The sequence below is a fragment of the Somniosus microcephalus genome, chromosome 6, assembly GCF_052327205.1.
Source record: "Somniosus microcephalus isolate GS21.2 chromosome 6, FLI_Smic_1.0, whole genome shotgun sequence".
Classification (NCBI taxonomy): Eukaryota; Metazoa; Chordata; class Chondrichthyes; order Squaliformes; family Somniosidae; genus Somniosus; species Somniosus microcephalus.
In genome coordinates this window covers 39,858,921-39,877,479 of record NC_140992.1, presented here as the reverse complement: position 1 = coordinate 39,877,479, position 18,559 = coordinate 39,858,921, and the positions used below count along the sequence as shown (strand labels likewise).

Sequence of the window (18,559 nt, the reverse complement as noted above, 5' to 3'; positions counted from 1 at the left end):
GACACCTGGTAAAAAGTCTTGCTTCCCTCGGTAGCCATCTTATGACCTTGTTGATGCTACTAGGTTCTTCTCTATGCATAACAAAGTACCCTTATCTCAGATGTTCACTTTTCACAGAACACTTCCTAGAATATTGACCAAACAGTCTGCCCATCCTATAGCTGTATCAATGAAGGATGCCTCTAACTCTTATCTCTCTCTCTAGTTTTTTATCTCTCTAAGCATAATATTGCTGAATTCTCGTCTCCATAAACTTAGCACTACATTCTGTTACTTCAGCAATTTTAAACAGAGATTTTTAGTCAGGTTGGCATAATCCCATCCTGCTTTGCTCTCAGCCATTCGCCATTTTATACAGGCTTTTTGGCTTTTAACATACAATTTCACATATTATAGTTATATAAAAATGGTTATAGAATCTTAATAATGTTTAATAAATCCTACAGGTACACCCTATCCTACATGTCTATATTAGATTGAACAAATTTAAATATTTATTAAGCTTGTTTAGAGTTGCACTGCATTTTAAGAACAGTAGGATTAAATCTATTTATGAATGGATTTTGATCAGTGTTATCATAAATAAGTACACAATAAAAATATCTCATGTATGCATGATATCCTAATTAGCAGAGCTATTGGGGGAAATTTTTATTTCGCAACATGCTGTGAACCGGGGTTGGGGGATGCGGGGTGGGGGAGGGGGTGGGTCTAGTAGCACACGGAAAACCCGTAAGCCTGGGTTTCCCCGCATGCTGTGGGGTTTTAACTCCACAGCGTGCGACTCTTGGCCTTGACAGGTTCCCCACCCAGAAGTCAGCCTGATTGACAGGCTTGGCTTCCAGTTGGACGTGGAGCAGGACCAGGTAAGTCCGATCCCTGACCCGGGGTGGGGGGGTTCCTATTTCCGATCCGGGGGGGGGGGGGGGAGGGGAGAGGCGGGGGTTTGTATGGGGGTGCGTCTGATGGTGGTGGAGCTTAGGGAGCAGGAAGGAAGCACTCCTGCTCCTCCCTACCCACAAGGAGTGCTCCCCGAGGCTGTCCTCACCTCGAGGCCCCGGGAAACCCGGCTGGCCACAGTTAAACCCGCAATGCAGGTTAAATCTGATGTTTCCATCCTTGTTAACATGTTTAAAATGCCAACCCGCCTCCTGGGAGCGGGTTGGCTGCTCGCCCCTTGTCCTGCCTTGGCAAAACCCGGAAATCGGCAGGTTGGAGCCGGCTTCCTGACAGGCTTGGAATTTTTGCCCACCTGCACCCCCACGTTAAAAATCTTCCCATTCGATCTGTCTATTGTAGATTTGTCTGGTTCAGACATGTTACAATTTTATCAAAAAATTATCACAATTACAACCAGCTATACGGAACTGAAATTGTTAGTTATATTTTCTCTCCCTATTCAGAATTCTAACAACGGATGGTTTATTAAAAAATGTATTTTTTGTTTATATTGCATTACGGAGCTATATACTCTGCTAGTCAGATGAAAAAGCATTTGATGGTATGGGGAGGAAGGAAAGCCAGCTCACAGTATCATTTTATAATAGCATTTAATGCAATAATGACAATCGAGGATTCCGTTTCGAACACTTTGTCTGCCTGGTCATGAGCTGTCAGTACCACATTGCTGAGGGGTCATAATGTCACACTTGTGTTATAATGGTGCTGCTCAGGGGTTGGAATTGGAGCATATATTACTTTATAAAAGCAATGAAGGAACTTTCCCTTTCCTAGGAGCAGCTTGCATTGTCAGTGGGTGAAAAGTAGAAAATGTTTGTCAGATTTCAGGACTTCCTTCCTTTACTTTGATTAGCAATTACACATACAAAAGCATTATTAAATACCAATTGTGGGAAAATATATTTTTATTTTTTTATTTTCAGCTATTCCAAAGAGATCAGTCAATATTACATTGAAAGTACAAAATGTTACTGCGAGTGTCTTAAATAACAAAACCGAGTACACATCTCTGATAATTATCATCACAGCAAAGGTATGATCTGATTTTCCATTGCTTGATTAACATTTGCTTAGTGGCAATCAATAGTGTTTCAACAGACTATATAAATGTAAATTGTTCTAAGATTCTTACAAGTTTAATTTAATTCACTAATTATAATACTGTATTTGTGTCAATGTGAAACAGTTTTGGTTTAAACTCGGGTATTAGGTCAGCAATCTAACTGGGGATCATTTTAAATGCAAGACATGTGAAACCACCTCACACTGCTTGGGTTTCACATTGGCTGCATTCTCATTCAAAGCCGAGTTTATAAGTTCCTAGGATAGCCCTTTGGAACACCTGGGAACTTTGAAGCTTCACTTTCAATCTTTTTTAATGTCAGCAGACAGTGAGCGTGAATTCTCTCTCAACATTAAAAATGCCACCCATATTTGGAAGCCAGTGAGCAAAATTGACACTGGTCCACTTCCATTGGCCCTGGGCTGAGAGCAACACAAGAACAGACAGTACTTGGGTCAGCTGGCCATTGCAGTATACAGGTATCAGTTCTGAGAGGATTAATGATGGCGACCAACAGATAGTAGTAACAAATGATTGATTTGGTGTCAGTTGGCATCTGAAAAAAGCTGAATGATACCTGTTGAGAAAGACAAGTGAGAGTTACAGAGATATTTAACAGCACTATGTAATTACTTTTTCAGGAAGTTAGAAGGAAAATAGTATCCTTAAAGTAGGAGATCAACAGGTGTTGTGTGAAGGATAGTCCATGATAGAATAATCACACATGAGACATGTTTCGGCCAAATGGTTTTTTCATTCTGTATTTTTCTTGCACCAACCTATTTATTAGAATATGCACATTGTTCCCAATAGAACATTAGAGCCTGAAAGAAACATAAGCTGTAATGTTTTGTAACATCAATTATAACATTTTATTGATTTAACCAAGCTGAAATAATAATTAGGTTATTTATTTAACTTCAATTCTTTGTATTATAAACTAGCTGGAGTGCCCGGCGGTGCCGAGGGTTTTTTGTGGGCATGTTGTTGTTGGAAGAGAGAGAGAGAGAGAGAGACTGGGGGGAGAAGAGAGAAACGGGGGGGAAGAGAGAGAGAGAGAGACTGCTGGATTTAGTTTGGGATTAGCCTGGAGAGAGAGGGGGGAAGGAGCGCCTCAGGCCTGGCCCGATTGACCCCTGCGAAGGAAGGAAGAAGGCGAGCTCTCCCTCCCTGTCCCACCCCCTCACTCTTTCCCTCCCTCACCCTCTCTCTCTCCCTGCCCCTGGCTCTCCCTGCTTTACTCTCTCTCCCTCCCTGCCCCTCTCCTCTCCCTCCCTGCCCCTCTCCTCACCCTCCCTGCCCCTCTCCTCTCCCTCTCCTCTCCCTCCCTCCCCCTCTCCTCCCCCTCCCTCCCCCTCCCCCTCCCTCCCTCCCTCCCCCTCTCCTCTTCCTCCCTCCCCCTCTCCTCTCCCTCCCCCCTCTCCTCTCCCTCCCCCCTCTCCTCTCCCTCCCCCCTCTCCTCTCCCTCCCCCACTCTCCCCTCTCCCTCCCTCCCCTTCTCCTCTCCCTCCCCTCTCCCTCCCTCCTCTCCCTCCCCCTCTCCCTCCCTCCCCCTATCCTCTCCTCTCCCTCCCTCCTCTCCCTCCCCCTCTCCTCTGCTCTCCCTCCCCCCCTCTCCTCTCCCTCCCCCCTTCTCCTCTCCCTCCCCCACCTCCTCTCCCTCCCCCCCACCTCCTCTCCCCCCCACCACCTCCTCTCCCCCCCACACTCTCCCTCCCCCCCCCCACTCTCCCTCCCCCTGTCTCTCCCTGATTTCCTCTCTGTCCCTCCCTCCCCCTCTCTCTCTGCCTTTCCTCAGAGCCCGGACGCGGTGAGCCGAAGCCCCCGTGTGCAGATCAGCGCCTCAGGGCCGGCCAGTGCGCGGCCGGACTCACCTTAGCTCAGGTCGCGCTCCGGGCCATCGCCGACGCTGACGCGCACGCTGACTCCCGCCCCGCCAGCCTTTACTAAGATGGCGGCGATGGCTACGCTCGGCTCAGTCCCGCGCCGCCAGCCTTTACCAAGATGGCAGCAATCGCGGGGCGGGCCCAGCGGGACGGGCGGTGCCTAGCTCGGGCGTGGCTGGTGAGGAGAGGCCGAGGCTTTGAGGCCTGAGGCCTGCAGGCAGCTCATCCACCGCCGAGGGAGGGATAGCCCGAGTCCCCTTTGCAAAAGGATTTTTTTTTCTTTTAAAAGCAACTTTTTTTTTGCTGGAAATCTATATTTCAAAATAAACACGCAGAAAGTGGGAAAAATAAATGAATAGTTAGGAATCAAGATGGCGGCCACTCACTTCAGCTCAGAAGGATTAGGCCCACCCACACACGCAATGAAATGCCCCCCGTGATGCACCGATTGGTCAACCATCAGGTTAATCCCCTGTACGATTGGTCAACCATCACATCACTCAACACTAATGAGCGGAATGTTGCTGTTTTTTGAACCTTTTTTGTATACTGTCAGAACAATTTTTGTCTGACCAAAAAGTAAATACGCCTATTAGACTCCCCTAATGATAAGCTTTCTTTTGATATAACATGCATGTAGGTACGCTGTATAACTTTTGAGTGTATAGCGGACAGACAGACAGACAGACCGACAAACCGACAAACAGAGAGACAAACCACTTTATATATATATAGATAGATTAAGAGACTGTTCCCACCATCGCTCTGGCCACAGCAAACCTCCCTGGGTCTACCACTGAGCAACCAGTGCGCCCACTGAGTCATGCAGTAGAGCTAGTTAGGAAAGTGCTGGGCCCTACCTGCAGCTGCCACTGGTGTCCCAACCGGCCAACATTCCTGTGGCCCAAAACTGGTCCATTTGGCATCCACGGCTCGCCAGTTGGATTCAAATGAAACTCAAAATCACGGCTCCGCTGGTCGGCTGCCCAAAAGTCAAAATTTACCATTTCTGTGCTATCCAATAAAATTTTTGAAAAAGAAATAGTTTATGTGCAAATAGTTTCTGAAAAATTATACAAAAAGAATACAATATGTTTTGTAATTATTAGTTTACCTCGTATGTCAGTCATTATGTTTTAAGGTTTACCATGAAGATAAAAAAACATTTCAATTGTTCCTTTTAAAATTCCTAGGTCAATGTAATTATGTCAAAACTGCCAAGGTTTGCTGACAATTCGAAACCTGTTTTCTGGTTGGTACAGTTTAAGTTTTGATCCATATATATTTGTGTTTATTTTCAAACCGCACAATATGTTAAAGATGGAAATATTTATAATTATCTTTCACTGATGGATTTGAGTTCAAATTCAGCCCATGAATGAAAACAAATAATAATTATTAGATCAGTGTTAAAAGTAATAAGATATTTTATTTGTTACTTGTATGCCCCCATGGATTTGTTATTTTGTTGTTGTGATTTTCTCAATGGATACAGCCACTGAATGGTATGCTGCATGCTTGTGTACAGATGGGCTTCAACAAGGAACCACACAGGGTTTCCGCATATACCGACTCTGACTCTGTCATCCATCATCCATAAAATAATTATACTGATTGGCCCAGAAATTCGGGTCGGGGGCTTCCCGCGGGTGCAAGCCCCCGACCTGCACTTACCTTGCGCGCCGGCAGTTGAGCTGTAGGGCCCCATGGAATTCTGCTCCGGGGCCTGGTCCAGCTGCCGGCGCGCTGTGCTTGCGTGTCCTAGGGGCATAGTTAGTTCGATGCATCCCCTGGGATCACGTGGGCCATGGGCAGCCAATCGGCGCAGGGAAAAGCCCATTCATAAGTAGTGACAGGAAGACCTGTCAAAACTTATAAATACTACGGCCCCAAAATAGTAGTAAACCTTCAAATAAATTTTAAAAAATCATCACATTTTTTAAATAAACTATAAATTACATTAAATAACTATTTTAAACAATAATTTAAATTTTTGAAAAAAATAATTTTATATTCTAACGGGGCTAAAAATAAACTTACCTTGCTTTAAAGTATTTAAAAATAATAAACCTGTGGAAAAAATGTTTTAATTTTAATTAATTGACCACTTACCTTTTAAAATGCAGGTCTTACGCCTGGTTTTTACATTTCTAAAATCTAAAGACTTACCCTCACGGAAAAACCTGTAAAAAAACGTAAGTTCAAAGCGTACGCGCAGACACCCGCGCGCACGCGTTTGACCTCTGAACCCCTTCGTTCAGAGGAACGGAAGTGCCAGTTTCCCGCGAATGCGCAGTGCATGCAAGAAACCGGCACTTCCATCGGGCCCACGCGTGAGTACCCCGTGCGTACTCACCCGTGGAGACCCGAATTTCTGGGCCATTATGTATTGCTCTTATTAGCTAATCAACAGGCAATTCATTCCCTAATTTATGCAACTGATGAAGATACTTGTAAAATTCTCAGATTTGAAGTTTAATGAGAAGCATAGACTCAGGACTGTCACGAGAAGAAAGATGTTAGAAAAAATATCTTCTCACAGTGGGTTTTTAAAGCATTCATCACAAGTAACCATTGAGAAAAATAAATATAACAGCATTTAAAAAGGAATTCGATGAGTACTTGAAAAGTAAAAATATAAAAGGATATGGGAAAAGGGCTGGGAAATTAGTTTAAAATAAATAGTTCCAATTGAAGATCTAGTGCAGCAACAGGCACGATGGGCTGAATGGTCTCCATCTGTGCTGTAATTTATGATTCTGGATCAATGAAATCAGTGGTGAAAAATTTGGTTCTCCAAACATAAAAAAGTCAGGACCATGTGCCAACAACTTAAAGGTGAGTGACCATAGCTGAACAACAGTTTATGACACGAACTATGCTTAGAATTCTAAGAGACAACATCATAGGAACATAGCTCCTCTTGCTTAGTATGAGCTGTTTAATAACATTCTGTGGAATATCATTGAATGGCTGAAATCTTAAGATCATCCTTTTCGCCTTAGGAGCGAAGGAATGATTGATCCATTAAACAGTGCCACTATCTGTAGACTTTAAACCTGATGAATGGTGTGGTTTATGCATTTGTTTGATCCTTTTTTCCACAGGTCTAAAATTCAGTACAAATATATACATAGATATGTCTGAATTGGCTTATAGAGAAGGGGCTGAAACAATGTAATATTTCCACAACATTTTTATTGAAGTATATATTGTTGTCTCAAAGCGGCAATTCCCTGCGGTCCACTTACCACACTAATACCACCCCATCGCTATTTTAAAGCCAGGTGGTTCAGGCGGCCGCCTGACTCAGCTGGAAGCCTCATTGATATATAGGCTTCCAACCAGTAGAAGCTGCTGAACGCCCAGTGGAAGTCCTGTCAACTTATTTTTGTGGGACTAGGAGAAGCAAGAGTTCTCCTCTGGGCCCCACAGTGAAGGTTTGAGCTGTTGTCGTCACAGGCTCCTCCCTCTTGAAACCGTCTCAAACACCCTGCCATTTACCTGACTGACAGCTGGGTGGTCTCTCGGTCGCCTGATCTTCGCAGGTCGGAAGCTTGTGTGCTGCCTCTGAACGCCCATTTTGAACAGTCAGCTGTCTGGCGAATGTTTATGAGGCCTGGCTGTTAAAATGGATCAGGCCTCGCATAGCAACTCCCGGGCGGTCAGCCAATGCAATCTATTGGCTTTTTGCCCAGGAGTTAAAATCCAAGCTATAACTTCTGGCCGCTTCTCCAAGTTGCTTCCACCAGGATCAGTCTGTGAGTAGCTATCCTAGTTACAATTATCATTCCAGCTGAAATAAAAAGGTTTATATTTAGCTTTTTATAGCTGCTTTTACAGTTTCCACATGTACACTGATGACACCCAGCTCTATCTCACCACCACTTCTCTCGACACCTCCACGGTCTCTAAATTGTCAGACTGCTTGTCCGACCTCCAGTTCTGGATGAGCAGAAATTTTCTCCAATTAAATATTGGGAAGACCGAAATGATTGTTTTCAGTTCCCGCCACAAACTCCGTTCCCTAGCCACTGACTCCACCCCTCTCCCTAACATCTGTCTGAGGCTGAACCACACTGTTCGCAACCTTGGTGTCATATTTGACGCTGAAATGAGCTTTCAACCACAAATCCGCAGCATAACTAAGACCGCCTACTTCCACCTCCGTAACATCGCCCGTCTCCGCCCCTGCCTCCGCTCATCTGCTGCTGAAACCCTCATCCATGCCTTTGTTACCTCTAGACTTGACTATTCCAACGCACTCCTGGCTGGCCTCCCACATTCTACCCTACGTTAAACTTGAGGTGATCCAAAACTCGGTTGCCCATGTCCTAACTCGCACCAAGTCTCGTTCACCCATCACCCCTGTGCTCGCTGACTTACATTGGCTCCCGGTTAAGCAACACCTCGATTTCAAAATTCTCATCTTGTTTTCAAATTCCTCCCTATTTCTAATCTCCTTCAGCCCCACAACCCCCCACCTCCCCCCCCCCCCCAGAGATATCTGCGTTCCTCTAATTCTGCCCTCTTGAGCATCCCTGATTATAATCGCTCAACCATTGGTGACCATGGCTTCAGTTGCCTGGGCCCTAAGCTCTCGAATTCCCTGCCTAAACCTCTCCGCCTCTCTACCTCTCTTTCCTCCTTTAAGACGCTCCTTAAAACCTACCTTTTGACCAAACTTTTGGTCACCTGCCCTAATTTCTCTTTACGTGGCTCAGTGTCAAATTTTTTGACTTCTAATACTCCTGTGAAGCACCTTGGGACATTTTACTACATTAAAGACACTATATAAATACAAGTTGTTGTTGTTTTATTTTACTGTCACAAAGTAAATATAAGTTATGAATCAATAAATAAACAACATTACTAATTTATTTCTCTGCTACACACCAACAGGCTGCAGGGAGAAACAGTAACTGCTGCTGTTGTGTCATCATTCAATTACAATGGAAACAAGACTGTAATTGATTACCTAAATGACAGATTATATGTTGCAATTCTGACTGCTTTTAACGGCGTACAACGGTTTACTCGTGATCTGAACAATGATATTAGTTTTGAAGCTTTAGACATTCAAGATGTAACTAAATGTAAGTGTAAATTTTAACATTTGGTAGGTGACATATGATAAAAATGTTTTATCTGATTTATTTAAAAAAGGCTTTTGTGTCCACCTAGCCCCAAGACTAATTCAATTAGCCCCCAGACAACATTAAACACATGCAAAGCCCAATCAGAGCACATTGTCAGATACATCCAGCAACAGCTTAATATGGCAACAAAGAACATCTAAGTCAGACTGTTAGAAGTTGCTTTATTTCAAAGTATATTTGTGCATGGATTTCTTTTTTGAAAACAAAAATCAGGAGTGCCAGATACACTACAGATCAGCACAAAGTGTCAAAACAGAGAATAGCAATATAGATGCAATAGTTGTCAATTACTGTGTTAATCATTTTACGAAGACAATCCTTAGCCTGTTTCCTTTGATTTTATCCATAAACTATGCAAGTGACCAACCTTTGTGCAACTGTTACTCTTCGACACACATACTTTAAACATTTCCCTTTCCTAAATATCATGAATGTCTACTAGAATCCAATATCAATACAATATTTTAATTGACACACTGACTCAAAATACTGAACGCTTTCTTTCTTATTACAGTATCATACAAGGTGCTACTGAATCACTTTAGCTGCAATAACACTGAATTTGCTGGTTACGTGCTTCAGTGGGATGACCAAAGTGGAGTGATTTGCCGATCTCCCTGTGACATAAGTTACTGTCTCAATCAGGCAGAGTGCCAGCATCTGACAACTGGACCTTTGTGCAAGTATGAAATGCATTTATTTTAAAACATTGAGCAGTTCCTTACCAATGTATAAGGCAATTATCTTTATTTGCATGGACATCACTGCAACATGTGCCAACCACACACTATAAAGTGATATCTCAGAATGTGTTCATATCATTTGTATATATTTTTACAAAAATAATTGCTCTTCTCCTTGAAAAGTACTTCTCCCAAATAAAAAGTGGAACAGAAAATCCATCCCACACCTTTCCCTCAAAATCTAATCCTCACACTTTTATGGGTTAATCCAAATTCTATTCCATGAAACCTGTCCACCAAAATAAAAACAGAAATTGGTGGAAATGCTCAGCAGGTCAGGCAGCATCAATAGAGAGAGGAAGGTAGGATTAACATTTCAGGTCTATGACCCTTCATCAGAAACCTATCCACCATTTCGCAGATGCCTCTGGATGATCTCACAACGTCTGCCAGACAGTGTGTCGTACATCATTCCCCAGAATACTTCATCAATTTCAGCTAAACTGTATTAAACCCAAGAGAGTACTCACCCAACGAGCCAACTAAAATAAACTGGGATTGTTTCATTTCTCTTTAGTGAACTTTTTGGCTTTGTTTAGGCAGCTAAGTACACAGATTTGGCAGTTCCAAAAAATTTTAGTTCAGTTTACATGGAACTGAGAATAAAAGCCTTGTTGGGAAGGCCCTCTAAAGTTTTCAGAAATGGCTGAGCTGGCTGCTACTTTGTTTCTTTAAACATTGTACAATAAAGCAGCTAAAGTACAAATATAACTGGACAAAAAGCTAGTTAAATTAAAGTACTTCTCACATGGACCTCCTGGCTTAGAGCAAGTCCCTACATAGTGGATTCAATGCCATTAAACTGACAAATTTGCATAGTTGTTCAGATTGCATGTTGCAGGACAGCCTTGCACAGCCACACTGAAAAAGTGCGGATCCATAGTGGCTGGTATGTCCAGCGAAAGGAGGCGTAGTGTCCTCAGGAATGGCTGTTGTGGGGCCCACCTTGGGGTCCAGGCCAGCATTTGACCCAGTAGCTGAAGAAAAGGACAGTGTTTTTTTTAATTATTAGTTGTGACTCACTTAAAATGGGAACCATTGTTTCTGGGGCCTGGGAAAACTCCCGAACTTGGGAGACCGTGCTTACCCGCACCCCCTCTGCCCCGCCCCCCCACCACCACCACCATCCCCACTCCTCTTTGACAAGCACCTTGTTTGGGGGGTGGGGAGACTCCCCCCCCAACATAGCCACAAGGAAGTCCCAGGGTCTATGTTCACATCTTATAATTTCATGTCTGCTACTGATCCAACAATGGTCAACAGGCACTGAAAATGTAAATGGTAATTGAATTAATTGTGTATCATTGTGATGGTAGAGTTTTATGGCCAGTGTCCTTGATATGGTTAACCTTAACATTTAAAGGTTTTCAAATTAAGTGGGCTGGATTTTACTTACTTCGGCAGGTCCATGGCGGGCGACGTCGGTGGCAGGTCCCGACCCTGCTGTTGTCTCCATCCCGGCCTCTGAAATGAATTTATCGTGATTGGGCTTGTTAAGACCACCCAGTGCGTTTCTCGACCAATTAGAGGAAGCGGGTCTGGTGATGTCATTTGATGATGCATCATCAACCGGTTTCCTTAAAGGGACCATGGCCAACCTTCTTTTGACATTTGTGCTGTCAGTGTTTAACAGCATTGAGGTGCTGCAAAACACTGACAAGCACTGCACAGAGGTGCAGGACTGCACCCAGGCTCTCCCAAGACTCCCTCCATGTGCATATGGAGGGAGTCACAGCACACAGCGAGGTCCTCTTCCCTTCCCATGGGTGGAAAAGACCTGTCTAGGAGATCAACACAGCCTGGTTGCACATTGAAGAAGAGGGCACGAGCAGGGATGTCATCAGGAGGACCTGGGTGCAGTGCCGCAAACATTTCAATGATCTCAGTAGATTACGAAATGTTAGTACAAAGCCACACTCAGTCTCATCCTGCTGTGCCTCTCATCACATCCCCATCACTCTGCCTTCCCTACCCTACTCCTGCACATCCTTACTCACACCAACTACCTTGCACCTCCACCCATCCCTCTCTATCTACATTATCACATCCCCATCTCACTAGCCACCCCTCACACTCACCCTTATCCTAGTGCAATCATACTAACTAACAACATACAAGGGTAGGCACTTGGGTGTTTTATACAATGTTCATGCAAAGTTTCTGTTAATGTGGTGTCAGACATTGAAACCTTTATTTTCAACACTTTGCGTTATTGGACTGGTCTGTGTGCACCTTTGGAAGTGGCTTAGTGAGTTGCAGTGAATGGTGAGACATAACGGTACCCCCCACAATGGTGATGAGTGTGAAAGGAATGGCTTGGGTATTGTAGGAATGCTTTATGGCGTTGGTGTGGGGTGGTGCCAACCTGGCGCATCATGTGGCAGCCAGGGTGTACAGCATCAAGTGAAGTAAATCTGGCCATGGTGAGGCCATCCCTGGCCTCCCAGGCAGCAATGTGATTGGGTGCTGATGCCCTGTGTCCTGTGCAGCATCAGTTGATTGCAGAGAAGGTTGGTGTTGTTGTTGGTGCTGCTGATGTGCCTGGTAATGCTGGTGTTGAGGCTGATCATGGTGGGATTCTGAGGACCGAGGTGAGAGAGTTTCAAGGCAGGTGAAGTAGAGATGACAGAAGCGATCCGTCAATGGTGGGAGAGGTAATGAGATCAGACTGGATGGAGACTTGTGTAAAGACTTGCAGCATCCTGAATCTGTAGTGGAAATGCAGCTTAGAGAAGCTAGTGGATAAGGGAACATTTCTCAATCAGCTGGGAGCTTTGACTTGACATTTGAAGCTGTCAACTCATCAGCTGATTCAATGGCCACTGACCTCCTGCCTCAACTTCATAGACAAGGTCTAGGCACAGCAGGAAACTGGTGGGCGACCTGTCAAATCCAAAAAGCTGGGAAAAAAACATTGACAAGCCACTAATGATTTTAATTGCCTCCCTCACCACTGCATATTGGGTCTGCTCAGCGCTGACAGATGCAACATTTGGTAAAGGCGCGTGGCAGCGGAGTCACAGTGGGATCCCGACCCGCTGGGGGAAAGAAACACTTTGCCACCCGACCCGCCACCAATCACACCCACTGACCCCCCACAAAATCCAGACCAATGTTTCAAAACAGATGGTATTAAGCTCTATAGAGATATCTTGCCAGGTGGGATTTCAATGATATCAGTGGCTAATGCTGTTTAATGTTTATTTCCAGATGTGTCCCACACACAATATATTCAAGTTACGGCGATCGCTGTGAACACCAATCCATGAACCTCAGGGCATTTTTTGGCATTCTATTTGGAGCCTTAGCATTCCTGCTCTTATTGATGTTAGCCATATTTTTAATTGTATGGAAGTGCAAACAATCTGGAATGGAAAGACTCATAAATGACACAAACAGGTATACTATATTGCTTTATATTTCTAAGAACATTGCAGGGAATTATACAAAATGTTACTACTTTTGTATCTTAGACTGTGTGCAAAATTATAATATAGCATTCAAGCCCATGGCATGCAGTTATGTGATGTTAATCACCAAGCCATGAATCAGAAGATTGTGCTATGAACTAAATCTACATTGCCAAACAGTCTGAATTGCAATTCAAACTGTTCAAAAACAATTGCTGCTGAATGTAGAATGAATTTGACTGCTTTGTACACATTTAGATCTATCTGTGGTTGAAAATGCATTAGCAGTGATATAAGAGTTCACTGTGACCTGTGAATTAATTTCAACTTTTGGGGGCACAAGGCACAACTCGGGCAGATTTCCAGTCAAGAGACCAGTAAACGGTGCAGAACCAGGCTCCATCTGAATTCCACTCCATCTTTTAGCTTCAGCCATTTTCTGGTGAAGGGTGTCCTTCTGTCTACTCTCCCTATGGAAAGGGAGCATGTCTTGGGAAATGCCCTGGATACCCCAAGAATTCCACTCTTTACGCCCTCCGTAGGCCTCAGTAGAATTTAGGCCAGCTGAGACCTATAAAAATGTCCCAAACCTTTACGAGGAAGAGGTAATTAATCCCAGAGGGGACCATTAACTTCCTAAAGAGACCTGCTTGCTCCATTGGGAGCAGAAGATGTGAAGAGAACAGGGTCTCTCTGGGCCTCCTTTCTGCTGGCAACTTGGAACAGGCACTGCTGATATGCCTTTGGAGGCATCCTGCAGATCGGGAGCCTGCCTCGGTCTTGCAAATAACCCCATAACCTGAGATTTGGATGAGGTTTCCGGCCTGGGGTAGGGGTTCCAGCAGAGTGGACCCCCACCAAGACTTTTAGGCCCTTAGAGTTTTTATGTCAGATCGTCAATAGTCTTTGGAAATTGAGATTGTTGCAATCATTGCATGAGGCTGAATTGAAAACAATCTCAGATTTCTTGGACTGTTTATTAATAATCCAGACCGTGATTAGTTATATAGTCCCTTTGTAACATTCAGGTTTACTGACGACTCAGAATTTTATTTTTTACAGCACCGGAGATGCAAATAACCATACAACATTCTCTTGGCAAAAAAATCTGTGTAAGTATTATAGTTACAATCTTACATGTTTATACCTCAGACTCTCCAAACTAAGCATGAGTAATCATTCTGTGTCTGTTGTTATCTTGTTTAACTCAGCCTTTGTATAGCTGTTGCATTGACTTGAATGTTCATATCTTTTTGTCACTGATGTAGTGTAGCCTGCAGGATTCATTGAATAGTGGAGTTCATTTCAGTTATGTTAGCAAACAAAAGGATTTATTATAGTGTAACACTAATGGCTTTAAAATCCTTTTGATGATAAGACCTGATACAGCACAACCTCATAAGTTGACTATCCCTCCTAACTTGACCATGTGGCAAAGTTGACTTTGTTTTCTTTAAATCATGTTTTAAAATTAATAAAAGGAAATTAATTTTGTCCCATTAAATCAAGCACCATACAATTCAGAGAGGTGGCTTTTCTGGCCCCACTTTTGGGCAGTAGAGGCAGTGGGCTGCGGCATGAGATGGGACGGGTGCTTCCACTGACTGCCTGGAATCCACCACCACTTTCAGGATTTCCTGTTGGAAGTAACAGCCAAAATGGAATATATCTGACCATATTTGGGCAGCATATTTAAATCAGACATTAATGGGGAAAATTCCACCTGACAGATGTTCCATCATTAGCAGCTTAGCAACACTAAGCCTCGGAAACGTTGACGTTTTTCTGGCATCCAGGACTGCTAAGACAGAAGAGGGGTGTTTAAAATACAAGGAGCTGCCTTGCTCAATGCAGGGTGATCAATCGCACTAGGCAAGGTGGGAAAATCAATACTCAACCAACACCACCAACCACACTATGCTGCAGGAGGCGCCACAGCAACTTCCCTCCCTCCACGTCAGGCGGGTCACCCAGCGATGGTGCAAGTACTGCCAGTAACATTAGCATATGTGCGTAAGGCAAATTGAACATGTGTCTCTAAACCTCTGTTGTTCATTTCATGTGTCATGTGCATATTATTAAAATAATTGGAAAGCTGTCATTTAGTGAAATGTTATCTTGGTGCCTTGAGTTTACATAACTTCACGCTGAAGTTTATTCACGTTATTTCGACATGGTGCCTATTGAATGTAATTTTTAATGGAATTTATTTGCTGTTTCAGTTTCTTCCCAGATGAAAGATAGCCACATTTTGCCTTCTTTGGATGAGAATAATCTGTCTTCGTTGGCCTGGAAACCACATCTTCAAAGTATCAACCCAGCTGCAGAGGTACAAAATAACACAGAACTCGCCACTGCTTCTCACAATGATGTGAATATTGTAATACCTGGAATATAACAGGCATCCATATACAGTATATGGCTTTCTTAGTTCTAATAGTTTTGAATCCTGGTACAGTAATATTGTGGTAAAAGGATTAACTTCACAAACCACAGTATTACATAAAAAGACACTAGTTAGAGGATTTTGAGCTCCATATTTAGATTAAACCAAAAGTATAAAAGTGGTACCTTACTTAACAATTACAAAAGAACAGCTGCCCTAATTGGCCCAGACTTCAGTATCTTCCTCCACTGGTTTTTCCAATTTCCTCTCTTATTCACTCATGCACACATGTACATAAAAGACTACACAAGTCTATCACAGGAGGATAGCTTTAAAGTAATTTTGTTGTTACTTAGTAGAGATATGAATACACCATTAACTGATCAAGAAGTTACCAATGATTTTTTTATAATTTTGAAAACTTTGTGAATTTCACAGAATAGGCCATTTCTCCCCACACTTTGAGATTCCTCTTTCCTACTTGCTACATGTCTCCAAGATCCAACATCCTACCTGCTCTAATGTCTCCAAGATTTCTACCAACTTCGCCATATCTTTGAAATCCCCCATTGTCTTTCTGCCATTGGAATGCTCAATATTCCCTGTGTCTCTCTCATCCTTTCTGTATCTCTGAGATCCTAAAAGACCTTTTCTTGTTTCTGAAGTCTCATATCCTTCCTTTGTTTCTGAAATTCTTACTCTCTCTTTGTCTCTGAGATTGTGCCTGGTCTTTCCTTATCTGACATTTCCCAGCCCTTTCACATCACCAAGAGGCCACACCTAGTTCCATGGTTTCTTTGCCCTCTCCTTCATCCAGCATTTTAAAGGCTCACTCTGTGTCAAAGAAACCCTCCTGTGCCCTCCACGCCTCTAAAGATCTTCTCTAACTCAGATGCCTCATTTGTATGTTTGCTCAATTCATGCAATTTCGGTTTCAAACCTAGATTCCACCCACTCTTAAACTATCTTGTTACCCACCTGCTCCATATATGTTCTTGCCTTTCCTTCTACCAGGGCTGCCATTCTCTCACTTTGATCCTGCAAGCAAAACAGCATTTTGGTGCCAATGATTCCAGCATTCTGAAGGCCAGTGCTGTATTTCTGGTGACGGATTACCTCCAAAATGTTAACCTATCTTTCTCATTCAAACGTTAAATGGACCCACTGTGCATCTCCAGCATTTTCTGTATTTTCTCCCTCTCCCTTGGTTCTTTTCTTTTGGTAATAATCTTTAATTGATGCCGTCTGGTTACTGGCTCACTGACCAGTGGAAATAATTTTTTCTGATGCACCTTCTCAAGACCCCACATAATTTTTAGCACCTTGATCAGATTTCCTCATAACCTTTTCTTTCTAACCCAGTTTTTCTAGTTTCCACATAACTAAAGCTTCTCATCCCTGGTATCCTCAATCAATTTCTTCTGCACCCACATGGCTTTGACATCTTTTCTAAAGTAGGGCACTCAGAACTAGACACGGTAATGTAACTGTGACCTAATCAATGATTTGTACAGATTTACAGTAACTTCTTTGCTCTATACCCCTATTTATAGAACCTATACAATATTTATACTGCAATATTCGTTTGTCCTGCCACATAGTTGCTGACTATTGCTGATTCCTTTAATGCAGTCTTGTTAAGTTGTGCTCACGGCAAAAATAAAAATATATAGAGAAAACTGCAGTATAGGAGTGATTCTATGATCCCATGCTCAGCAGGAAAGCTGCACTTGCAAGAAGCAATATGGCTATATCATTTTAGCTGCTATTCTCTGACCCCTCTGAGCAAAGCTTCCTATTGGAAGCTCAAAATCATCTTATATTTAGCTATTCATGATATATTGAAACCGTAAGTACAATATCTACCATACCTGATGAACATATTCTTTTTTAGATAAAAATTCAAAGACCGTCACTCAAGAGGAATGGTATTGATTCAGATATACCATAAATCCATCAGCTTGCGAAAAGTGACACACTGGCATAAAGGAGCTGCTGCACCAAAAATGTACTACAAGGATACGGGTTCATTAGATATACATACTTGAATCAGTTTTCAGTTTCCTATACTCTAAATCAACAATATCATCCAATATTATATTATACAGTAAACACAAATTAGCAACTACAATAATACTCTTCATAATAATACTGTCAGTAAATTCCATAAAGGTTCATATGAATTAAAGGGTGTGTTTCATTCCTGGTGTCTGGTAATATCAACACCTTATTGTTTACAGTCAATTGTCATTCATTACTTTGAGAGAATTATCAATAGGATACCTGCTGTTGAGAATAATATGTTACCATAATATATAACTCCACAATATTTCTTCTATGTTGAAATCTACAAGTCATGTTTACAATAATCATTAAACCATTACATATATGTATCATTTTGGAGCTCTATTTTTATAATATTTGTATTACTATTTTTGACATGAATCATCAAATTGTGCATGTAATGTTACTATATTAGAAACTGATTTTTTGTGATCAATAAGATACAATTGGAACATGTAAGATATATTTTATTTGGTGAAGGGCAATAGAACTTACTTCTGTGAAAAGGACTAGAGGAGGAGTCACATGTTTAATGTAATCTAAAGCAAATCATTTAAAAATTCTATACAGAATATGAATAAAAATTTCAAAGATTTAAATAAAGCAACCAACTGATCTAATCAGTGGCAGATTTGTTATTTGCTCTTGGGATGTCGGTAACACTGGCAAGGCTGCATTTGTATCCTATCCCTATTTGCCCTGGAGAAATTATGGCGGGAATTTTGCCGGCGTTCAGGGGGTGGGTTTGGAGGTGGGACATCCAGCAAAATCGCAAAGATTGACAGCGGGTCGGAAACCCGCTGTCAACCCGCCTCTAATCAATCTTCCCAGGTGTCGGGTCCCCAATATGCGCATGGACCCAACACCTAGCGGCGGGAAGAGGATTAT

General features: G+C 42.7%; 1 protein-coding gene across 1 annotated transcript in view; it reads left to right on the top strand.

Annotated features, from left to right (window-relative positions):
• LOC147115636 (uncharacterized) overlaps nt 1–18,291 on the top strand; it is a 144,510-nt gene extending 126,219 nt beyond the window's left edge. The window contains exons 46-53 of the mRNA XM_085989851.1: nt 1,884–1,993; nt 5,103–5,161; nt 8,812–9,005; nt 9,583–9,751; nt 13,022–13,210; nt 14,284–14,333; nt 15,444–15,550; nt 17,502–18,291. Of these exons, the coding sequence (XP_085845977.1) occupies nt 1,884–1,993; nt 5,103–5,161; nt 8,812–9,005; nt 9,583–9,751; nt 13,022–13,210; nt 14,284–14,333; nt 15,444–15,550; nt 17,502–17,558 (935 nt within the window). The 3' untranslated portion in view covers nt 17,559–18,291. The remainder of the gene's footprint in view (nt 1–1,883; nt 1,994–5,102; nt 5,162–8,811; nt 9,006–9,582; nt 9,752–13,021; nt 13,211–14,283; nt 14,334–15,443; nt 15,551–17,501) is intronic.
• Nucleotides 18,292–18,559: the final 268 nt, after the last annotated feature.